Here is a 26,359-nt window from a genome sequence, read left to right as displayed (position 1 = left end):
ATTTGATTGAAATTTGATGAGTTTGATGGAATTGTCCGTAGAGCTCCAGAACATGATTGTGTTGAGGCACAGATCTGGGGAAGGGTACCAAAAAATATCTGCAGCATTGAAGGTCCTCAAAAACACAGTGGACTCCATCATTCTTAAATGGAAGAAGTTTGGAACCACCAAGACTCTTCCTAGAGCTGGCCACCTGGCCAAACTGAGCAATTGGGGGAGAAGGGCCTTGGTCAGGGAGGTGACCAAGAACCCGATGGTCACTCTGACAGAGCTCTAGAGTTCCTCTGTGGAGATGGGAAAACCTTCCAGAAGGACAACCCTCTCTGCAGCACTCCACCAACCAGGCCTTTATGGTGGAGTGGCCAGATAAAAGCCACTCTGCAGTAAAAAGCAAATGATAGCCTGCTTGGAGTTTGCCAAAAGGCATCTAAAGACTCTCAGACCATGACAAACAAGATTCTCTGGTCTGATGAAACCAAGATTGAACTCTTTGGGCCTGAATGCCAAGCGTCACGTCTGGAGGAAACCTGGCACCATCCTTACTGTGAAGCATGGTGGTAGCATCATGCTGTGGGGATGTTTTTCAGCGGCAGGGACTGGGAGACTAGTCAGGATCGAGGGAAAGATGAACGGAGCAAAGTACAGAGAGATCCTTGATGAGATCCTCCCTGCTTTATAGCACTCAGGACCTCAGACTGGGGTGAAGGTTCAACTTCCAACAGGACAACGACCCTAAGCACACGGCCAAGACAATGCCGGAGTGGCTTTGGGACAAGTCTCTGAATGTCCTTTAGTGCCCACCCAGAGCCCGGAATTGAACCCGATCGAACATCTCTAGAGAGACCTGAAAATAGCTGTACAGCGACGCTCCCCATCCAACCTGACAGAGCTTGAGAGGATCTGCAGAGAAGAATGGGAGAAATTTCCCAAATACAGGTGTGCCAAGCTTGTAGCGTCATACCCAAGAAGACTCGAGGCTGTAATCAAAGGTGCTTCAACAAAGTACTGAGTAAAGGGTCTGAATATTTCACATTTACATTTTTTATAAATTGGCAAACATTTCTAAAAACCTGTTTTTGCTTTGTCATTTATGGGGTATTCTGTGTAGACTGAAAAAAAAACAATTGAATCCATTTTAGAAAAAGGCTGTACAGTAACAAAATGTGGAAAAAGTAAGGGGTCTGAATACTTTCTGAATGCACTGTATGACTCTCAAGTTCATCAATTATCAAGACTCAATTACAAATCTCATTGAGCCATGTTTCTTTTAACGTGAAATTGACATACAGTATTTAGGTGCGAGTGTAACGGATGTGAAATGGCTAGCTAGTTAGCGGGTACGCGCTAGTAGTGTTTCAATGAGTTACGTCACTTGCTCTGAAACCTAGAAGTAGTGTTGCACCTTGCTCTGCAAGGGCCGTGGCCTTTGTGGAGCGATGGGTAACGATGCTTCGTGGGCGACCGTTGTTGATGTGTGCAGAGGGTACCTGGTTCGCGCCCGTGTCGGGGCGAGGGGACGGTCTAAAGTTATACTGTTACACGAATACCTATCTCCAGCAGGACACCGAGTGTCTGTTCTGGCTCACGTCAATTGAAACCAGAGAGTTAGAGAGGCAAGCAGAACGGCAGTCAGGCAAATTAGAAAGCATCGTCAGCGTCCCTCCACACAGCATGAGAGGAAAGGCTAATTAGAAGTCTCCTGGTATCTTTTATAGAGCTATAAGCGTTTTGCAGCAGCAGGCGCATGGCGACTCCATAGGAAATTACCCCCACCTAATGTGCCTTTTCTTTTCTTCTCTGTTGTGCCTGGCTGATGGGCGAGGTGGGGCGTGGAGGGGGAGAAGGGGCGGGCCCCGGTGCATCCTGCCTGTTAAGGTCCCAGCCCAGGCACCCAGTGAGTCAACCACCATGAAAATCTGGATGAAAGCTGCTTTAATGTGGCGACCCCGTCAAGGTGGCTAATTTGCATCCTTCCAGTTTAATTAAACCCTTGGATCAAACCCTTGGATCTAACAGTAGAGAAGCAGAGGCTGGCAGGGTTCTGTTGGGTCATGGAGGGCCTAGCTAGCCACCCAGGGCCTGGGGGATGTGGGGGAGGCTTGAGGCCCACTGGTTAGAGATTAGGGGACAGGGGTCTGAAAGTGAGGGGTTATATTGGAGTAATGTTGACTTTAAGCTGAAACGCTACACTTGTAAGCAGAATGATTATGGATCTGGACAGCATCTGTTCTGAGCTGTTCTCACTAACATTAAATGAAAACAGATAACAGTGTAAGGGTGTCTTTGGTACAGAGAGCACATTAATGGTCGCACAATGATAAGTGCACCATATTACGTATTGTACTGGATCTCCCCCCCAAAAAAGTAACTTTTACATTATCGTGCAGTTTATCAATAAAATGGTCCGACGGTCATATATTCTGAAAGAAAGGATCTCACTACAATACATTTTAATAGAAAGTTAGCCAAATAAAATACGATTGTGCTACCATGGAAAGGACAACACCGATCTATTTGTGGTAAATCACCATGATTAATTATTTTGTCATATCCTTGTTTATTTATTTACTCATGGCCCCGCCTACACTTAACGACTTTTTTTTWTTTTTTWATTATATGAGCAAAAAATATTCCACTTTATTTGGAAAGGCAAGGCAAACAAAATTAAATGAGCCTGTTTATATGATGAATATTAATTTGGAGAGCAGAAATTATTAAATATTAAAGCATTGGACCTCTCACTAAAGGCTTCAATCATACAAAAAATATACTTAAATCCGAACTGGTTCTCTAGTAGATCAGTAAGAATGTCTCACCCAGGGTTAAAAAAATTGCCTTTTTCCCTTCATTCAGATTACAACCTCTCACTTTCGGTTACTTGAAAATGAAATAATCTCCAATACATCGCCAGTTCTAAAACAAGCAATAGAAAGCTGGTTGCAATTTCAATTTAATCCACCAGAAAAGACAGAACAAATATAACAACAAATATTATGCATTTTGGTACTGTCCATATGTAGCTTGTTAAGGTCGCAGGTTCAGAATGGCTGAAATAAATTCAACATTTACTTGGAGCCAACTCTCCATATAGCACTGCTGGGTGATTTGATAAATCATAGTCAATCGATCAATAATATAATAATACACCAAGCAAAGTTGTTTATCTTTAATTTACAATCTGTAGGAACTATGAGAATAGAAAGGTTCAGAATTTTTGTGAAACTGTATGGCAGCTAGAAATCGAAACTGGATGGTCTTCAGAGATAGATTGGAGGGAATCTGAAGGCTAGGACTAAAACAAACAAAAGATAACTAATGTAAAATATACTGTCTGTGAAATGTATAAACTGGAAGAGGAAGCCTAATTATTGTTTGATCACTCCAATAAGGGGATTTTTTTACCTTTATTTAACTAGGCAAGTTAGTAAAGAACAAATTCTTATTTTCAATGATGGCCTAGGAACAGTGGGTTAACTGCCTTGTTCAGGGGCAGAATGACAGATATTTTCCTTGTTAGCTTGGGGATTTGATCTTGCAACCTTTTGGTTACTAGTCCAATGCTCTAACCACTAGGCTACCTGCCACCCCAGGTTAGTAGGGTTAGTGGAAAAAAATAAAGGAAAATATATTTTTAAAATATATATATTTCAAATATTATATATGAGGGATTGGAAATGATGCAGACAATTACATTGATAGAAGCCACAATCTGCAATATTAAAGCTGATCTTTTTAAATTATTGCACAATGAAAATTCCTTGTATTGCAAATTGCAATTAAAATGTGGTATTGTTTTGACTAATACTAATGTTAACCTTGACCATGAACCCTTCTGGCTCTCAGCCAAACCCTCTCCTAGCCTTACTATTAACCTTTAACGTATTTACATACTTAACCTAAACCTCACCCACATCCTGGCACTATCTTTAACCCTAACCTCCCTATGGCATTTGCCCTTGCCCTAGGTCTCAAAAGTCTAGACAGAACTGACTCCCTCACTGCTTGTCCTGCTACCCACACTTATTTACAACGGAGAACTCTTTCTCTGTGTCTCTCTTTGTTCAGCTTAATTTCATATGAGACCAAATGGTTTCAATTTCATCAAACATCCTTTAATCTTTCCCCCTTTTTTTGCCCCAACAAAGGCCTTTCTTCCACTACTCACAAGCATGGATTCATTTGTGTCCATATGTGTTTGTGCTTTGAACTTGCCTCAACTTCCCTACAATGAATGAGGGAAAAAACAAACATGTTCTAGGAGGCCCGGGTGGGTCGGGTTGTCGTGGGGTTCGGTGTTACACTAGCAGTAATCACAATTAGAAATTAGATCATTGTCACGTCGGTGGAAACATGATCAAAGGGGCGACCCTCTCCCTCACGCGCATATTTCACTGTTCGGATGAGTTAATGTAACGCCTCCAGTTTCAACTGTAGCACTGAAACCACTACTCACTGTCAAGAGCTTTTTATCTCTCAACATGTTAACAACTCACAAATCTTACCTCACCCATAGTTCACGGGCCGTTAAGAGAGACAAGAAACAGGGAGCTGCCTGGAAAAATACGTGTAAATCATTCTCTCTCCAAATATTGCCTGGCTTGGAAAGAACAGGGAGGGAAAAGAGAGAAAAGCCGTAGATTTAAAAGGCAACGGATAGGGGTTTGTGGTGGTAACTGTTGAGTCACTCTATTTCCAGGAGTATGGTCAGTTAGGTGGAGGGAGGAAACTGGTGGAGGGTGTGTTCAGTTTTAACCACACTGAGTAATTTATTAACACTGGTGGCTGTGACTCCTGGCAACTAACCCCCCTTTTTCCTTTTACATGGCACAACCCAAAGTGTGCCTGCATTTCTGACAAACTCCACTGTGGCCGCAGCAGACTGAACCACCCCCGCCTGCCTAATACCCCCCCCCCCCCCTGCCGTCCGTTCGTCTCGTAAAGCATTCTAGAGCTGGGCCTGCCAGTATAATTTCGATACAATTATCCATTTAGGTGAGGGAGGCGTGGGCTAAACTGCAACACATGTAACTCACCGCCTGCAAACAAAGAACAAAAGGTCTGGGGCTGGAGCTGCTCCACCAGGCCCTCTATAAAACCTTCAGCCCTAACTCACTGACCGACTGTCAGACCGCACTCGCCTCCCGTCTGACCAGAATCCAGTCTCATAGTCATAGAATAGAATGCCTCTCTCTCCTACCATGTGTGGTTGTTTGGAGTCAACATTTACACAGGGCATATATAGAACAGCAAGGTCATGCAAGCCAAATAGACTAATCTGCCTAGTATCGAACTCTACATGACTGCTCTTCCATTTCTGTTTCAGTGGGTCTGGTAGACCTCCGTTGCCTCTTGTATTGGTATGGTATGTGACCCAGAACTGGGGCAACAACTGTTACCGACTCCATCCCTGATTTACAACTGTCGAGGGAGAGCTTCAGTCCTTTCCTGCAGAATTCCCAAGCGAGGCACTAGTGCTGAGCATTAACAATGTTGGCTGCGTGCGGCCTGGCCCTAAAACAACAGGGTTACACAGCAGGGGACTGTATTCCTGCAGACTAAGGGACCACCAAGGCTACAGCCAGGGGTGCAGCCAGTGGTAGGCTACAGCTAGGAATAGGGGTACAGCCAGTGATAGGGGTACAGCCAGCCAGGCCCTGGGGGAGATGGAGGGGCCTTGGGGCCTGGGTGCTGTGAGTGGGACACTGGGGACTAGGGAGGGAAATGGAGTGATGAAGGATTTGTCCCCCTGCCGGACAGGATATCCAGAGTGAGTGGTGGGAAGGTCACTAGAGGTCAGGGTCAAGCTTTACCTCTCCTGAACTCTGACAGCTTCCAAATGTTTTAAACATCCCCTGACAACATAACACTTTTACTACCATGGAGGTAAAAAGAGGGAGACATTGTAAATCCTTGTTTTTGCAAAGGAGCAGCACATAACGCAGCAGCAACAACCCAGCAGTACTTACCCAGCAGTGTGAGATTGGACCTGTGTTTACGATGCCATTAAAACATATCATGCAGCTGCAAAAATGCAGGTCAAGAGCACAACTAATACCTATGGGGTAATTTCCTGCTGCCACTATTGTGGGAAAAACATGTTTCTATTTACACTTGTGTGCAGAAAAGCACAAAGAAAAAGTACTTCAGTGAGAACTGTGGTCTATGTGTTAAAAAATAGTTTTAAAATTACTGTTACCTCACTCGGGTTTACAGCCAAATTATCACACCGAGGCATCAAGAGCCAAGAACAGAATATCAGCTACAGGGATAAAATTACATTTTTATGACAAGTATACTCTTCTCAGTGTGTTGCAGGATTGCAGCAGTCATTAAAAAAAAGGGATGGGAACTTGAGGTTAGACTTGCCTCTCTGGCCGTGCTTGCTATGAGGAGGAGTTGATAAGATTGGAGACATGTTGACAACAAGTGTTATTAAATGTCACCAAATACACTATATACAAATGTATGAAGACACCCTTTCAAATTAGTGGATTCGGCTATTTCAGCCACACCCGTTGCTGACAGGTGCATAGAATTGAGCTCACAGCCATTCAATCTCCATAGACAAACATTGGCAATAGAATGGCCTTACTGAAGAGCTCAGTGACTTTCAACATGGCACCGTCATAGGTTTCCAACAAGTCAGTTCATCAAATTTCTGCCCAGCTGGAGCTGCCCCGGTCAACTGTAAGTGCCACTATTGTGAAGTGGAAACGTCTAGGAGCAACAACGGCTCATCCGCAAAGTGGTAGGCCACACAAACTCACAGAACGGGACCGCTGAGTGCTGAAGGTTGTAACACTCACTACCGAGTTCCAAATCTGGAAGCAATGTCAGCACAATAACTGTTTGTTGGGAGCTTCATTAAAAGGGTTTCCAAGGCTGAGCAGCAGCACACAAGCAAAAGATCACCACGTCAGCTGGAGTGGTGTAAAGCTAGCCGCCATTGGACTCTGGAGCAGTGGAAACGTGTTCTCTGGAGTGATGAATCCCACTTCACCATCTGGCAGTCCAACGGATAAATCTGGGTTTGGCAGATGCCAGGACAACGCTACCTGCCTGAGTGCATAGTGCCAACTGTAAAGTTTGGTGGAGGAATAACGGTCTGGGGCTGTTTTTCATGGTTCGGGCTAAGCCCCTTAGTTCCAATGAAGGGAAATCTTAACGCTACAGCATACAATAACATTCTAGACGATTCTGTGCTTCCAACTTTGTGGCAACAGTTTGGGGAAGGACTTTTCCTGTTTCAGCAGAACAATGATCCCCATGCACAAAGCGAGGTCCATACAGAAATGGTTTGTCGAGATCGGTGGAAGAACTTGACTGGCCTGCACAGAGCTCTAACCTCAACCATAAGACTCCTGAACAGGTGTCCCGCCACCTGCCAACCCCCTCTTTTACACTGCTGCTACTCTGGCTATGCATAGACGATAAACACTTTAACTATACCTACATGTACATATTACCCCAATTAGCCCGACTAACCCGTGCCCCCGCACATTGACTTTGTACCACCTGTATATAGCCTCGCTACTGTTATTTTCACTGTCATTTTACTGTTCTTTTTATTTTGTATTTCTTTACTTATCTATTGTTTACCTAATGCCTACTTTTTACTTAACAATTGCACTGTTGGTTAGTGCTTGTAAGTAAGTATTTCACTGTAAGGTCTACACCCGTTGTATTCGGGGCATGTGACAAACTTTGATTTGAACCCCATCGAACACCTTTGGGATGAATTGGAATGCCGACAGCGAGCGAGGCCTAATCGCCCAACATCAGTGCCCGACCTCACTAATGCTCGTGGCTAAATGGAAGCAAGTCCCAGCAGCATTGTTCCAACATCTAGTGGAAAGCCTTCCTAGAAGAGTGGAGGCAGTTAAAGCAGCAAAGGGGGGGACCAACTCCATATTATTGCCCATGATTTTTACTTTTGGTCATATAGTGTACCTCTGTGTTGAATACTTAAATGGGAAGTGCACACACTGATTTAGACTCGTTCTTTGGCATGCTCCTCAAGAAATGCTGGCGGCCATGACAGAAGCCAAACACGAGTTGGCTTAGAGGTGTGGCTTGATGTGGTTATTTCTTGGGTGTGCCCTTGTCACCACCAAGACACACCCATCTGTCAGAACCTTGCCTACAGCCATTTCCCCTTCTTCGATGAGGTTTAACAGCGGTTGGCATCCAATAAATGTTGCATTGCTGCCACCAACTAGACTGGAATATAACTCCCTTATACCTTGCTTGAAAAAGTAAATCAACAAATACCCTACCATCTAACCCTACACTCATTAAAAACCCACCACCCTACTCCACTATTTAAACCGATCTAGTCCTACCTCAGGCCAACAGTCTGAAAGGACGGGACACCACCACTCAACACACCCTGTAAGTCTTCTGATGTCAAATCTTGTACACCCAAATATTTCTCTGCAGTTGCCACCACTACCTCTATTTTCTGCAATTTAAGTTCCATCCCTGCAGTACAGTTGATAACCATTGCTATGAATGCTAAATAGCCAATCACATATCACTCTTTGGCCTTTCCCTCTGTACTGATACAGATCTAGTACACACACGACTCCCCCTAGAACCCTCTTCTTCAACTTTCTTCACTGCCTCAGCATACGACACCCTCTGCCTTACTCTAACCCTGGTAACCTCAACCTGCCTCTCTCGCAGTGGACACTTCAGATTCCCAACCCTACAGGCACCCCTACAATTAACACATACCGCTTCTTTCCCCAATGCTACACATTCGTTTGTCTCCCTTCTGCACACCTTGGAACCTCCCTCCTGCACACTGCTGCCACATTCCCATAAGCTTGACACCTGTAACAATGTAATGTATTTGGCACATAAGCTTGTACGGGATAACTGAAATATACAAACATTAATTTTGTCGGGCAGGGACTCAACATCAAAACTCAATGACTCTTGTGTTTCACCACTCATGCCACCCTTTCTGTGTCACACCAAATTACAAGCATCACAAACACTGGGAATCTTCCCCTTCAGTTGATCCACTTTCACAGTAATCACTCCTTTCAATTTGCTCGAGAGCGAAACAAGTCACATCTCTTGTCCCAATTAACACCAAACCACTTCAGGTTACCTTCACTGATTCCATAGCACCCAATCTTTTTCACCCACCCTGAAATCACAAAAGGCAGGGGTCCACCTTCCACAAAAATGTCACAGACTCATCTTTATCCTCTGAGGATTTCACCACACCTGCTACCTCCGATAATCCGCCCTCAATTCCATTTCTCCTCCAGACCTCGATCCGGAATTCGACTCATTCTGCTTACACTTTCTACCAATCTTCTTCGACAAACCATCTGCCTTTTTTCTAAAAATGTTACCCGACTCAAGCTCCCCCTCTTCCTCCCTCTCTTCGACTTCCTCTGCCTATATGTCTCCTTATGATAATATTGTACTTCTCCTAACATAMATTTCATTTTTGCCCTCTCAAGGGACACCATTTCAGCTGTTTTCCCCCACTCAACCACAACAAACAAACCTCCTGCACGTTGAGTTCAATAACTACAGGCAGATAGATGTATGGTGAGATGTCAGAGGAAGCTTTGAATAGGTCAGTAGCCCACAGAGTAATATGAGAATGCAATTGCTGAATAAACAACCCTTTACATAATACAATAGTTGCAGTGTTCAGCTAATATAACAATGTGCACCTTTCATTGTCATTCCCAGCTGATGCAGATACTGTGCCTCTCCCTTCCCATATTGACGGATACCATTCAATTCAATAATACAAAAGACAATACAAGTCAAAGTTGTGTCTAGTAAACATTTTTATGCCAAGTGCAAGGTCTCTCTCCATTTACAGACATCAGTTTCAAGCCCGTCTGTCAGTCTGGACATCACATCATCTTGCAAGTCTCCATGTGTTGGCTCCATACATGTTCCTGTGAACACATAGTCACTGTTCTATTAACAGTGGTAGTTAGGATAGGTAACATCTGACACACAAACAGGTACTATGTTGAAGTTTGAACAGGTCAGACTAAACATACCTCATTATGGTCTCCCCATCACGATGGTTGGTGAGCAGGCAAGAGGTGAGGCCTTTGCCAGTGCCCCATTGATGGGCATGGCAGCGCAGATCAGCTCCTGGCCCCTCATCAAAGATACTGGTCGGTCACACACACAGAGCACTGATTACGTTATTAATGGTTGTTATGATTAGCCTGGTGGAACCAACCTGATCACTGCATTCACCTTTCTATTTCACTTCCGATATCATGATATTGGAAGTGAAATAGAATGGTAAACGCAGCGATCCGGTTGGTTCCAACAGGCTAGATTATGAAGGTGAATTGGGACAAAACTCGAAACTGTTTTGACCTTCGACCAGGTCAAATTTCACCAACCTGATTCCATTTATAGGAAAGCGCACAGCGAGGGCATGTCTACGTGATGCTGAGAGTTCCCTTGCTGGTCTTTTCTATGTTGCATGTTCGGCTGCAAACTGGACATCTCTCGAACAACTGCAGCAGGCAAACCTTTTAAACACCACCTCATCTTATGAGGTGGTGTTGACTGGGAGGGCCTGTGACATGGGGACAGCCAAGTGCAAAGGTTTTTTGATAATGCACTTCACTACCAAAATGACTCTACAACTTGTATCTGCTTGGCTGGGCAATTAACCTACTAGTTCATCAAACCATGTATTTTCTCACACAACACACATTAACATTGTTGACGAAGTGTCATCAGGGCAGTAACTCGGGTCAAGCTAATTCTAGGTCGTCACTAGTTACCACAGCCACAAAGTCCCAAAGCCTGCCTATTTCTACAATTTCTTGTCTTAAAATGTGATTTTAAACCTAACCATATTTACCCTATCCTTAGTCAGACTGCTAAAATTATGCCTAACCCTAACCTTAAATTAGGGGTATCAAACATACGCCCCGCGAGGGTGTCCAATCCAGCCTGCGGGTGGTTTGAATCATTATAAAAAATGACAATGTAGAATAATAGTGAAGACAAAAAAACTATGAAATAATACATATGGAATCATGTAGTAACCACAACAAGTGTTCTTCAAAGTAGCCACCCTTTGCATTGATGACAGCTTTGCACTCTTGGCATTCTCTCAACCAGCTTCACCTGGAATGCTTTTCCAACAGTCTTGAAGGAGTTCCCACATATGCTGAGGCGTTGTTGGCTGCTTTTCCTTCACTCTGCCTTAAATTAAGACCAAAAAACAAATTTTGTATAAAACTTTGACGATATAGCCAATTTTGATTTTGTGGCTGTGGTAACTAGTGGGCACGCTAATTGTATGCTTTACAGGTGTAGACTGACTAGCTCCAGATTGGATTAGATACAGGCCGGTGACGCCATTACGGTTTGTTGCTCCTAGTTCACTGTATTAGTCAGACGCAGTCATGAGTTAGCTACCATCATAGCTGCATCGATTATTTCGTTTTGCCCGATACAATACAAAATGTACTTGTATGAGTTACGAATTAACTTGCAAATCCGACTTGTAGGATAACGTTAGCTAGCATTATAACATTTTAACGTCACATAACCAGCAGTATCTACACAAACTTATGAGCTACGACCTAATTAAATTGTAATGAGTACGCTAACGTTAACTACTCATTCTCGCTTTATTAAAAGATAGCTACTTACATAAATCAGCAATAACGTAGGCAAAATTATACCAGAGAGGTCATTATATTCCAGTATCTCTGGCTATACTCACCACCACCGGTCGTTGCACACCAAACTAGCGTTACTGGTGCAGACTTGGGGACCGACGAACTCCAAGCACATATTCCACATACAAGGGTTCTTCGGCCGGGCATGCATACCATAAAACTTTGGCAGTGAAGGCATGTTCAATCCGTATAGGTTCCGTGATCCTTTGAAAGCGTTGGGGGTGATGAAACAATTATGCCCCATTCAATGAAGGGAAGCGGAGGGGCGATTTGCACGTGGAGCTTGGCAAAAGGGGGCATGAATTGTTGACAATTGTAATCCAAACTCATCCTTAATTTACTCGTGACGCACTGAGGTTCCAAACTCAGTTTTACACTGTATGACCAAAATTATCCTATTTCCACTTTGTAGTCAATTTTGACCCCAAAAAAGAAATGTTTCTGACTTATATCGATGCCACATATACCATTTTCAAAGGGAGTAGTTGCTTTTTAGGGGCAGTTGCTCTTTAAATCTGGCTTGAGTTGCCCTTTCGGTCTGTCTGTCTGTCGTACTACAGCCTGACATGCAGTACCAGTCAAAAGTTCAAAAGTTTGGACACATTTACTCATTCCAGAGTTTTCCTTTATTTTTTTACAATTTTCTACATTGTAGAATAATAGCGAAGACTTCAAAACTATGAAATAACACATGTAGTAACCAAAAAAGTGTTAAACAAATCAACATATATTTTATATTTGAGATTCTTCAAAGTAGCCACCCTTTGCCTTGATGACAGCTTTGCACACTTRGCATTCTCTCAACCAGCTTCATGAGTTAGTCATCTGGAATGCATTTCAATTAACAGGTGTGCCTTGTTAAAAGTTAATTTGTGGAATTTCTTTCTTTCTTAATGTGTTTGAGCCAATCAGTTGGGTTGTGACAAGGTAGGGGTGGTATACAGAATATAGCCCTATTTGGTAAAAGACCAAGTCCATATCATGGCAAGAACAGCTCAAGTAACAGACACATCTCCACATCAACTGTTCAGAGGAGACTGAATCAGGCCTTCATGGTCGAATTACTACAAAGAAACCACTACTAAAGGACACCAATAATAAGAAGAGACTTGCTTGGGCCAAGAAACATGAGGAATGGACATTACACCGGTGGAGTCCAAATTTGAGATTTTTGGTTGCAACCGCCATGTCTTTGTGAGACGCAGAGTAGGTGAACGGATGATCTTTGCATGTGTGGTTCCCACCGTGAAGCATGGAGGAGGAGGTGTGATGGTGTGGGGGTGCTTTGCTGGTGACACTGTCAGTGATTTATTTAGAATTCAAGGCACACTTAACCAGCATGGCTACCACAGCATTCTGCAGCGATACGCCATCCCATCTGGTTTGGGCTTAGTGGGACTATCAGGACAATGACACAACACACCTCCAGGCTGTGTAAGGGCTATTTGACCAAGAAGGAGAGTGATGGAGTGCTGCATCAGATGACCTGGCCCCCACAATCACTCAACCTCAACCCGATGGTTTGGGATGAGTTGGACCGCAGAGTGAAGGAAAAGCAGCCATCAAGTGCTCAGCATATGTGGGAACTCCTTTAAGATTGTTGGAAAAGCATTCCAGGTGAAGCTGGTTGAGAGAATGCCAAGAGTGTGCAAAGCTGTCATCAAGGCAAAGGGTGGCTACTTTTAAGAATATAAAATATATTTTGATTTGTTTAACACGTTTTTGGTTACTACATGATTCCAGATATGTTATTTTGTAGTTTTGAGGTCTTCACTATTATTGTACAATGTAGGAAATAGTAAAAATAAAGAAAAAAAAGTAGGTGTCCAAACTTTTGACTGGTACTGTATCTCTGCATCAGTGGAGTCTCCTCAGAGGAGGAAAGGGAGGACCATTCTCCTCAGTGAATTTCATAAAACTATAAATAGTAAAACATTTAAAAAGTTGTCCTTTTTAGATAAAACTATACTAAACATATTCACGTGACCAAATAATTGATTTAAACACACTGTTTTACAATGAAGGTCTACAGTAGTCTCAACAGCACTCTATAGGATAGCACCATAGTGTAGCCGGAGGACAGCTAGCTTCCGTCCTCCTCTGGGAATATTGACTTCAATACAAAACCTTGGAGGCTCATGGTTCTCACTCCCCTTCCATTGACTTACACAGTAATTATGACAGCTTCCGGAGGACGTCCTCCAACCTATCAGAGATCTTGCAGCATGAACTGACATGTTATCCACCCAATCAAAGGATCAGAGAATGAATCTAGTACTGAAAGCATAAGCTACAGCTATATAGCACTGCAGTGCATACAATATGGTGAGTAGTTGACTCAAAGAGAGAGAAAGACAGTAGTTTAACAGTTTTGAACAAATTAACTTCTTCAAAAATGAAGGAAAAGCAAGAGAGAGATAGCTATATTTCATAATTTTTTCACTTTCACTTACTTTGCCACCAAATGCAGCTAGCTGGTTTAGCCTACTCAAACACCCGGCTCAAACAGAGGGAAGCTATGTTAGCTAGCTGGCTATGACTATCCAACACAACACTGGAACTCTTCCAAGTCAAGGTAAGCTTTTGTTTTACTAATTTATTGCCACCGGGACCTGCCGGTGTAACTGCTAAAGTGCTTACTGAACTGCTTACTGATTGTACACTGTAACGTTACTCCATGATTGTAGCGGGTTTACTAACGCGTTAGTTATATTAGCTATGAAGATGTGGATGTCACTTAAGGCAGCCCTCTGTACCTTTCTGATTCAGAGGGGTTGGGTTAAATGCAGAAGACACATTTCAGTTGAATGCAGTTGTACAACTGACTAGGTATCCCCCTTTCTTTCTTTCTTTCTTTCTTTCTTTAGCTAATATGGTGACAACGATGTAGGCTGTGTGTAGCGGTTATGATATGATTTGGCATGGAAAGTTTTTTTTCTCGCCTGCTCACACACAGCTGATGTGTTGTGCATTGAAGTCCACAAGTGGAGGGAAAAGGTGAGAGGAGGCGAGTGCATAGATGAGAGAAGGAATGCAATGTGGCTGTTATGAAAGTGAACTGTGTTTACGTGTGATCAGGGGTGTACTCAATCCGCCGATTCTGTTGAAAAACCTTTCTTAAACGGAAGCAAACAAAATGGGGATAAACATACCTGAATTTGTCCAATATAAACTCTCGTTTGCAACTGTTGGACTAATGATTACACCCTAGATCAGCTAGATGCAGGCAAGAGTGTGCAAGGCAGTATTGAATGTGTCACTATCTGTCCATGTGTCACTGTCTGTTACCTCATATTTTTCTCTCGACCTGTGTGCACCTACGTTCTAAACTTTCATTCGTAGGCTAGTTGTAGCAACCTCATGATGGGTATAGTGAAAATTTGAGTATCATTTAGTAGCCTAAACCTATCGATGTTACATTGACCTGGGTGAATGGAATATGAATGACAGTCATTCAATATGATGTAATAGAAATAAAGCCATGCTCATAAAAAATAATGTGGGTTCTCCCTCATCTTAAACGGCAGCGACCGCCACTGATCTGATCAGTGTTTTTTGTTGCAGGGGAGGCCCTGAGTGGTACCAGTCAGGGGCCTCGGAAGGGTCACTAGAGTTTTTTCATACCCCGTTTAAACTTAATTCAACAGATCGAATTTGGCAAAGTCACATCCCTTGCTTTGTGTCACAAACTTACAACAATCATAAACCATCAGCCCATATCCTTCACAAATTGCCCTGAGCCTCTGTATTAAACACAGACTGAAACTACATATTTTAGCCTGTTTTGTTCCAGGGCTGTTCTAGGGCTATTGTTAGTTAATGACTTCAGTAAGACTTCAGCACAGTGAGTCCCAGAGAGAGCAAGGCCACTATAACTCACAGTTCCACATTACTCCAGGGGACCAAACAGGAAAGCAGCAGGCTACCTTCACTCCCCACGCAGGGAGGCTGGAGGGAGGGGAGGCCCTGTTCAGAGTTCCAACATGACGAGGAGGACACAGAGGACGAGGTCCGTGGAGGTCGATCAGGGCCAGTTCAGCCACCTCAGTCATCAACAGAGTAATTACCCTCCCTCCTCCTCTATATCCTCCACACACACACACACACACACACACACACACACACACACACACACACACACACACACACACACACACACACACACACACACACACACACACNACACACACACACACACACACACACACACACACAGACCAAGACACATACACACACACACACAAACACACATACACACACACACAGACCAACACACTTACACACACACAGACCAACACAGTTACACACACAGACCAACACAGTTACACACACAGACCAACACAGTTACACACACACACACACACAGACCAAAACAGTTACACACACAGACCAACACAGTTACACAGTTACACACACACACAGACCAAGGCCAGCACAGGAAGGGCTGGGGGCTCCGTCCCGCTCAGCGCTCCTCACAACTTCTCAGTCTTTCAGCATCACTGGACCGGAGCAGATTTATAGTGGTGCAGGCGGCAGGACGTCTATTTCAGCGGTCTCCTTGACGAGTGCTTTGGCAGAGAATGCCCGGTCTACAGTCCCCCAGCAGCCATCCCTCCTCAATCTCAACCAGAACTATTTCGCAAAAGTTACACTGCCAAAACCCTCTACCCCCCCCTCCGCTCCAACCACCTTCCAGACAGAGTTCATTCTTTTACCACACAACCTCACACACTGATACACACACGCAACATTAATTTCTCATTGTGTCAGAGGGGGGTGAAACCCCCGACAGTGTGTGTAAAATAAGGAACACTGGATTAAATTACCGGCACCATAAACAAGCACCAGGGTGTAGTGTGACAGGAGCAGCCGGTAAAGAATCCTCTCTTTGTTCTCCTGAGGTTTGATATGAAACCTGACAGAAGAGCTGCTGGGGTTCTGTAATGCTAACAAGTCATAAATTGGCATTGTTACAATGCTCACTTGTACATTTTCATTTTGCATCGGTTACGTAAATGAAACCATATTCTTTTAATAACGCCAGGGCTGCCAGTCATGTCGGCTCTGTCAAATATAATCACATCTAGGGGCTAACGTGGGGCCAGTAGGCCTCCTGTATTACAATCCCTCTTAATGTGAACTGTGACTGTAGAATCAAGGCTAGGTCACACTACTAGACCAAGGTACTGGGGAAATGTTGCCGTCATTTTATATGGACACGTCTTAGTAACATTTCAGGGAGTATGTCTGATATGGGACAGGTTTGGAGTTATTCAGTTAACTGACTAAGGTATGAGAGAATATAGAGAGGTACGTATTCATTAAAGGAGTCAAAAGAGAATTAAAGCATAAGGCATGTGTGTATGTAATGTGTGTTTACATGATGTGTATGAAATGTAAGTGTGTGGACATTGACTAGGGATGAGATCAGACGCTCCTTGGCCCTACCGATGACGATGAGGGTGTAGTTGAGGGCAATGCTTCCGAAGCCGTTTGTGACACGGCACATATACACCCCCGCGTCCCCCAGCTCCACCTCTTTGATCTTCAGGCTCTGTTTCAGCACCCGGTAGCGGCTCCAGCCTGGGTGTACGTTACGCCCGTCCTTCACCCACAGGATCAGGGGAGGAGGGTCACCCTCTACGGGGCACGCCAGCCGCACCGTCTGCCCCAACCTCGCTGTCTGGCGCTCCTCCACCTGACGACTCACCCACGGGGGACCTGAGAGAGGGGCAGACAACGATCACATCATTTTTTTCCTCTACAGCTTTTTTATTCAAAAATATCCGAATCAGAATCATCTTTATTCGCCAAGTTCATTTACACATACTCCGAATTTTACTTGGTGATACGGTGCTGCTAGTGATAGGCAAGGTACGGTGAACATAGAGCTGTAAGAGAATGAGCAGTGGATAAACAAATATACAGTTTTAGCTCCAGTATCAATATACATCAATCTAATTGCAGAGAGAGGAACAGAGTGCAAATGGAGTATAGTGCCGTTATTTTGTGTACAGTACACCCTTTGTCACGTTGGATCATGATGTCGTGGTGTATAATCACAGACACAAATGATAGTTTCTCCTACAGGTACATTGTTTTGTGGATTACTTATTCAGAGGAGTTAGTCGCCAGACCTGGGCATCTGGTAAGACATACTAACGTTCTGCTAAGGAAAATAGCCTGCAGTGGACGAGGGTCCATGTTTGAATCATGCTCCAATGGCCTTGATGCTGGACAAGCAGTTCAATTCATACAGCAAAGATTGTCATTGGAATCATAGCATAGTTTCCTTTCATAATTCCCTACATTTTTCATTACATTTCCATGTTATTCTATCAATGGGCCTTGCATAGCCTATTTGCTGGTTAAATCATTTAAATGAACTGACTATAATTCCACCATTCAAGAATATTCAGTACTGTATGTTTCATTTGCAGTTTAATTCAAACTCACATTGATGTTTTGCTGCACCTTGTAAATAAAACACCTTCGTCTATCATATGACACATTCTATTCATTCTGTTGCTGCTGGCGACACAGGGTCTAATGACCTTGGGCAGGTGAGCCAGATGAACCATGGAAAATAAAATGGAATTAGAGAAGCAGACCGGAGACCTGCTTCCCCCTAACTAACACTAAGCCTGTCTCTGAGTCAACTACTGTCTGACTCGGTGAGGGGGGCCCTGTGTCAACTTCACTCCACACACATGCATGCACGCACCCACACACACACGGTACGTGCCCAGGCCCTCAGACACAGATGTGTAAGTAGGTGTGTATAGAACCGGGTTAGGCTACCCCAAGGGATCTTTCCTATCAGCAAAACAAACCAACTTGGGTACGCCTAAAGTCCACTCAAAAACATAAACCTTCTCAAGAAGAGCGAGGGGCAACTTTGGGGGCTTTTACTCAACTATTTGAGGGGGATTCTCTTTTTTTTTTTATACGGTCCTTGCGTGCACAAGGCTCTTTTCATCCTGTTCATTCAGACCTCCGAGACTCCCATGAGAGCTCCCTTTCCATTTCCTCTGGCCCTCCTGAGCTGCCTCAGCACTGGGGCCCGGGTGTGTGTGTGTTGGACGGCAGTGGGCCGGGGTGTGTGTGTGTGTTGGACGGCAGTTAGCCGGTGTGTGTGCGTGTCTGTGTGTATGTAAGCGTGTGTGTGCGTTGGACGGCACCGCTCATTCATGCCTGGTACTGTCACATCCTGTAGCAGTACCAGCAGCTGCTGTGAGAACTGCCAAGATTATAGGAATCTAAAAACAAAACTCCCTCCTCCAAAATAAAGTATCTCTCTCTTTCTCTCTCTTTCTCTCTCTCTCTGCGCTACACATCTCTGTGGAGGAGTGAAGTGTTTTCACCTGGTGTCTACTGGTTGCCATCCAGGAAAGTGCCAGAAGAAAAAGCGGCAGAAAAAGTAAAGATTGTTTTGGTGCTGGAATTAAATTACAGCACATTCCATAACGTTAGGCCGAGATGGTTTCACTGACTGCACCAAGTATGGAATAAAATTCCTCCGTCTCCATGAATAGAACATAAAGGTAGAGCATAAAGACCTATTCCATCCGGTTTGAATGTTAACACAGCATTCTCTCATAAACGGATCATTACATTGACCTTCGCTAATTCACCTCACTGGGAAAAAGGTTGGCTTCAAGGCATTCATACTGTATGTGAGATTTGGCTTAGTATTGGCAGTCAACCTAACGCAGGTTGGGTGGATCCATGGAGGCCTCATTGAAACAGCCTGGCTGCCAGTAAGTCAGCACCAGATGAGTGAGACAGAGAGGCTGAAGTAAAGAGCCTCCTTCTCCCCAATCTCACCCACCAGGCTGCTCCCTCGGACGTGGCGCACCTCACTCACAGTCACATATAACCGGGGAGAGGTGGAATGAAAGACAGGAGAGGAGGAGGAGAGTAGAGGGGGTACACAAAAGCATGACTGTCTGTTTGTCAGTTAGGCTGGTTGGTGCTGTTGTGGAGGTGTCTGGTTGTCACACAAGTTGGCTCAGAGACTGGCGGATCGGCGTTGAAGTGGCCTGGGGAGCTGAGAGAACGGTGGAGAGTGGCGTTGGGCCGCTCTTGGGTGCTAACACACACTACACCCCACTGTAGACACACCGAGGCTGGGGAATGGATGGGGGATGGAGGGGTGGACAGACAGAGACCCCTACTACCACTCTGTGAGCCTCACACACACACACACACACAACACCACACACACACACACACACACACACACACACACACACACACACACACACACACACACACACACACACACACACACACACACACACACACACACACACACACACACACACACACACACACACACACACACACACTGCTGGGTGCTGAGAGAGATCAGAGACAAGTGCTCTAATGTAACAGGCCTGGGGGATCGTAGGCAGTGTGGGAGTGATATGACTGTCTGAGACTTGGCAGGGCCCCCTAATGTGTGTGTGTGTGTGTGTGTGTGTGTGTGTGTGTGTGGTGTGTGTGTGTGTGTGTGTGTGTGTGGTGTGTGTGTGTGTGTGTGTGTGTGAGAGAGAGAGAGAGAGAAAGAGAACAAGAGAGAGAAAGAGAGAACCTCCACTAATACGCCCACCCAAGTCCCATCCTGCAACCTAAGAGGCATTCACCAGATGCTCAGCATGCTCTGCTTAAACCTAATGGTCTGAGCCTAAACCACACGGATAACAACAGTGAACACTATGGAACACAAATCTTTGACTATCTCATGCTGGAATATACAAGGTCTGAGGTCATCTGTCTTTGGCCTAAAGAGCAGAAACCCAGACCACCAAAATACAGACATTGTCATCCTACAAGAAACATGGTATAGAGGTTGCCCTCTAGTTTACAAGGAGTAGGTAGTCCCATCCACCAAACTACTAGGTGTGAAACAGGGTAGAGACTGAGACTGTTAATTTGGTATAGAGCAGACCTAACCCACTCTATTAAATTAAACAAAACAGGAGCATTTTACATCTGGTTAGAAATAAATAAGGAAATGATCTCAAAATAGAAAAATGTAGCCATGTGTGCTATCTACATCCCCCCAAAAGAATCCCCATACATTAACGATGACAGCTTCTCCATCTTAGAGGGGGAGATCAACCACTTCCAGGCCCAGGGACATGTACTAGTCTGTGGCGACCTAAATGCCAGAACTGGACAAGAAACTGACACTGTCAGCACTCAGGGGGACAAACACCTACCTGGAGCCACAACTCCTGTAGCTCTGTCGCATGCTGGGTCTGTACATAGTCAATGGTAGTCTTTGAGGGGACAGCTACGGTAGGTACACCTACAGCTCATCCCTTGGCAGTAGTACTGTAGATTACTTTATCACCAACCTCAACCCAGAGTCTCTCAGAGCATTCACTGTCAGCCCACTGAGACCCCTATTAGATCACAACAAAATCACAGTCTTCTTGAACAGAGAAATACTGAATCATGAGGCATCAAAGCCGAACAAACTGCATACTATTAAGAAATGCTATACATGGAAGCAAAGTAGAGTAGAAACATACCAAAAAACTATTGGGCAACAACAATTTCAATCCCTTTCAGACAACTTCCTGGACAGAAAGTTTCACTGCAATAGTGAAGGTGTAAACTTGGCAGTAGAAAGCCAAAACAGTATATATGACCTTTCAGCTTCCCTATCAAATGTAAAAATGTCAAACAAGACAACCTCAGAAAATGAACAACAATGAAAAATGGTTTGATGAAGAATGTAAAAACCTAAGAAAGAAATTGAGAAACCTATCCAACCAAAAACACAGAGACCAAGAAAACCTGAGCCTTCACTATGGTGAAACACTGAAACAGTACAGAAATACATTAAGAAAAAATAAGAAACAGCACTTCAGAAAACAGCTCAATGTAATCCATAGAATCTAACCACTTATGGGAAAAGTGGAACACACTAATCAAACAACAACACAAAGAGCTAACTATTCAAAATTGAGATGTATGGATAAACCACTTCTCCAATCGTTGTGGCCCTATAAAAAAGAACAAACAGCAAAAACATGATCAATTACAAATCAGTTATTAACACTACCAAAACCCACTGGATTCTCCAATTACATTGAATGAACTATAGGACAAAATACAAACATTTTGATGGTATCCTAAATTAAATGATAAAATATCCAGACCACAAATTCCAATTGGAATTAAACTCTTTAACATTTTCATCAGCTCTGGCATTTCCCCCAATATTTGGAACCAAGGACTGATCACCCTAATCCACAAAAGTGGAAACAAATTTGACCCCAATAACTACCGTGGGATCTGCGTCAACAGCAATCTCTGGAAAATTCTGGTAGTTTACTCCTCTGTAAATTGGTCATCTCTGTATACCCGTTGCAAGACCCACTGGTTGATGCTTATTTATAAAACCCTCTTAGGCCTCACTCCCCCCTATCTGAGATACCTACTGCAGTCCTCATCCTCCACATACTACACCCAGCTGTCAGTCACATTCTGTTAAAGGTCCCCAAAGCACACAGATCCCTGGGTCGCTCGTCTTTTCAGTTCGCTGCAGCTAGCGACTGGAACGAGCTGCAAAAAAACACTCAAACTGGACTGATTTATCTCTTCATTCAAAGACTCAATCATGGACACTCTTACTGACAGTTGTGGCTGCTTCGCGTGATGTAATGTTGTCTCTACCTTCTTGCCCTTTGTGCCGTTGTCTGTGCCCAATAATGTTTTTACCGTGTTGTGCTGCTGCCATGTTGTGTTTCTACCATGTTGTTGTCATGTTGTGTTGCTGCAATGCTGTGTTTTCATGTGTTGCTGCCATGCTATGTTGTTGTCTTAGGTCTCTCTGTAAGTAGTGTTCTGGTGTCTCTCTATTTTATATTTTATTTTTAATCCCAGTCCCCGTCCCCGCAGGAGGGCTTTTGCTTTTTGGTAGGCCGTCATTGTAAATAATATTTTTTTCTTTACTGACTTGCCTAGTTAAATAAATGTTGAATAAAATTTTAATAAACAGCAGACTCCTACATTCCGTCAGTAAAGATGACATCCTGAGCAAATATAAATGTTGCTTTCTATCAAATGAGGGCCTACAGTATCACCTAGATCTTCTGCACAGATTGTCAGACCTGGGCCCTGACAGTGAATCTCAGTAGGACAAAAATAATGGTGTTCCAAAAACGGTCCAGTTACCAGGACCACAAATACAAATTCCAACTAGACATTGTTACGCTAGAGCACACAAAAAACTAGACCTACCTCAGCCTACATATCAGCACCACAGGTAACTTCCACAAAGCTGTTAACAATCTAAGAGACAGGGCAAGAAGGGCCTTCTACGCCATCAAAAGGAACATAAAATTCTACATCCCAATTAGAATCTGGCAGAAAATACTTGAATCGGTAATAAAACCCATTGCCCTCTACACTTGTGAGGTCTGGGGTCCACTCACCAATCAAGAATTCACAAAATGGGACAAACACAAAATGTTTACTCTGCATGCAGAATTCTACAAAACCATCTTCCGTGTACAGCGTAAAACACCAAATAATGCACGTAGAGCAGAATTAGGTCAATACCCACTACTGATTAAAATCAAGAAAAGAGACGTTAAATTCTATAACCACCTAAAAGGAAGTTATTCACAAACCTTCCATAACAAAGCCATTACTGGGGTGCCTTGTGAGAATTAGCCAGCGAGTAGGTAAACCACCACTACCCTCCATATTATTGGCCAATGTGCAATCATTGGAAAATAAACTGGACGATCTACGATTAAGACTATCCTACCAACGGGACATAAACAAATGTAATATCTTATGTTTCACCGAGACGTGGCTGAACAACGACATGGATGATATAGAGCTGGCTGGGTTTTCCGTGCATCGGCAGGATAGAGAAGCTACGTCTGGTAAGACGAGGGGCAGGGGTGTGTGTCTATTTGTCAATAATTGCTGGTGCGCGAAGTCCAATATTAAAGAAGTCTCGAGGTATTGCTCGCCTGAGGTAGAATACTTCATGGTAAGATGTAGATCACACTATCTACTAAGGGAGTTCTCATCTATATTATTTGTAGCCGTCTATTTACCACAACAAACCGATGCTGGCACTAAGACCGCACTCAACGAGCTGTATAAGGCCATAAGCAAAGAAGAAAATGCTCATACAGAAGTGGCGCTCCTAGTGGCCGGATACTTTAATGCAGGCAAACTTATTCCAATCAGAAGCCATGGATTACAGGCAACATCCGCACCGAGATAAAGGCTAGAGTTGCCGCTTTCAAGGAGCAGGACACTAATCCGGACGCTTATAAGAAATCCCACGATGCCTTCAGACAAACCATCAAAAAGGCAAAGTGTCAATACAGGACTAAGATTGAATCGAACTACATCGGTTCTGACACTCATCGGATGGGGTAGGGCTTGCAAACTATTATGGACTACAAAGGGAAACCCCGCCGCGAGCTGCCCAGTGACGCGAGCCTACCAGATGAGCTAAATGCCTTTTATGCTCATTTCGAGGCAAGCAACACTGAAGCATGTATCAGACCACCAAGCTGTTCCGGAAGTTAACATACACTAAGTTGACTGTGCCTTTAAACAGCTTGGAAAATTCCAGAAAATGATGTCATGGCTTTAGAAGCTTCTGATAGGCTAATTGACATCATTTGAGTCAGTTGGAGATGTACCTGTGGATGTATTTCAAGTCCTACCTTCAAACTCAGTGCCTCTTTGCTTGACATCATGGGAAAATCAAAAGAAATCATCCAAGACCTCAGAAAAAAAATTGTACACCTCCACAAGTCAGGTTCATCCTTGGGAGCAATTTCCAAACACCTGAAGGTACCACATTCATCTGTACAAACAATGGTACGCAAGTATAAACACCATGGGACCACGTAGCCGTCATACCGGTCAGGAAAGAGACGCGTTCTGTCTCCTAGAGATGAACGTACTTTGGTGCGAAAAGTGCAAATCAATCCCAGAACAACAGCAAAGGACCTTGTGAAGATGCTGGAGGAAACAGGTCCAAAAGTATCTATATCCACAGTAAAACGAGTCCTATATCGACAACCTGAAAGGCCGCTCAGCAAGGAAGAGGCCACTGCTCCAAAACCACCATAAAAAACCCAGACTACATGGGGACAAGATCGTACTTTTTGGAGAAATGTCCTCTGGTCTGATGAAACAAAAATAGAACTGTTTGGCCATAATGACCATCGCCATGTTTGGAGGAATGAGGGGGAGGCTTGCAAGCTGAAGAACACCATCCCAACCGTGAAGCACGGGGGTGGCAGCATCATGTTGTGGGGGTGCTTTGCTGCAGGAGGGACTGGTGCACTTCACAAAATAGATGGCATCATGAGGTAGGAAAATTATGTGGATATATTGAAGCAACATCTCAAGACATCAGTCAAGAAGTTAAAGCTTGGTCGCAAATGGGTCTTCCAAATGGACAATGACCCCAAGCATACTTCCAAAGTTGTGGGAAAATGGCTTAAGGACAACAAAGTCAAGGTATTGGAGTGGCCATCACAAAGCCCTGACCTCAATCCTATAGAACATTTGTGGGCAGAACTGAAAAAGCGTGTGCGAGCAAGGAGGCCTACAAACCTGACTCAGTTACACCAGCTCTGTCAGGAGGAATGGGCCAAAATTCACCCAAATTATTGTGGTAAGCTTGTGAAAGGCTACCCGAATAGTTTGACCCAAGTTAAACAATTTAAAGGCAATGCTACCAAATACTAATTGAGTGTATGTACATTTCTGACCCACTGGGAATGTGATGAAAGAAATAAAAGCTGAAATAAATCATTCTCTCTACTATTATTCTGACATTTCACATTCTTAAAATAAAGTGGTGATCCTAACTGACCTAAGACAGGGAATCTTTACTAGGATTAAATGTCAGGAATTGTGAAAAACTGAGTTTAAATGTATTTGGCTAAGGTGTATGTAAACTTCCGACTTGAACTGTATATACTAGGCGCTGTCATAGGAAGGCCCAAAAAATTGTCGAAGACTCCAGTCACCCAAGTCATAGTAAGCATTTCACACCTGTTGTATTCAGCGCATGTGACAAATACAATTCGATTAACTTAGAGAAGAGTCCCCTCAAGCAAGCTGGTCCTGGGGCTCTGTTCACAAACACAAACATATCCCACAGAGCTCAGGACAGAAACGCAATTAGACCCACACAAATCATGAGAGAACTAGACACATTTCAAAGAACAAACCAAAAAACTAAAAAAATGTAAACGTGTTTCCCCTGCGGATAAAGCCTTTTGAATTGAATTGAGCTAGAGAAKGGGGGGGGGGGGGGGTTAGGGAGCAACCCGTTTACTGAGATAAGGAATAAGGGCAGTGTGGTGTGTGAGAGGAGGGGATGTTGTCTTTTTTACACATATACACATTTGCCATACTTTTAAAATTATGTTTCACATAAATTCTGAACCTGTCTAATCGCATCGTATCTACAGTTGTAAGTTAAATCTTTTTACTAAAAGTATTTTTATATTGTTGATTGATTGACTATGCTTTACCAAATCTCCAGTGCTATCTTTATGGCAAATTTTTTAGACAAATGTTGTGATTTTTCAGCCATTCCTGAACCTGTGACCAGGAAGACGCTCCATAGAGGCAATACCAAAATAATTGATCTA

General features: G+C 43.7%; 1 protein-coding gene and 1 long non-coding RNA gene across 2 annotated transcripts in view; both read right to left on the bottom strand.

Annotated features, from left to right (window-relative positions):
• Positions 1-26,359, bottom strand: part of LOC111965354 (fibroblast growth factor receptor-like 1) — a 59,017-nt gene that overhangs the window by 7,713 nt on the left and 24,945 nt on the right. The window contains exon 3 of the mRNA XM_023989483.2: positions 17,145-17,417. Coding sequence (XP_023845251.1) covers positions 17,145-17,417 — 273 coding nt within the window. The remainder of the gene's footprint in view (positions 1-17,144; positions 17,418-26,359) is intronic.
• LOC111965355 (uncharacterized) lies at positions 10,076-12,480 on the bottom strand. Its single transcript, XR_002877507.2, has 3 exons — positions 11,741-12,480; positions 10,398-10,576; positions 10,076-10,157 (listed from the first exon to the last, which is right to left on the bottom strand). It is a non-coding gene; the product is annotated as an uncharacterized lncRNA (long non-coding RNA).

Source organism: Salvelinus sp. IW2-2015, linkage group LG6.1 (assembly GCF_002910315.2).
Source record: "Salvelinus sp. IW2-2015 linkage group LG6.1, ASM291031v2, whole genome shotgun sequence".
Lineage (NCBI taxonomy): Eukaryota > Metazoa > Chordata > Actinopteri > Salmoniformes > Salmonidae > Salvelinus > Salvelinus sp. IW2-2015.
The sequence above is the reverse complement of the archived record's forward strand: the minus strand, read 5'-3'. Positions and strand labels throughout refer to the sequence as shown.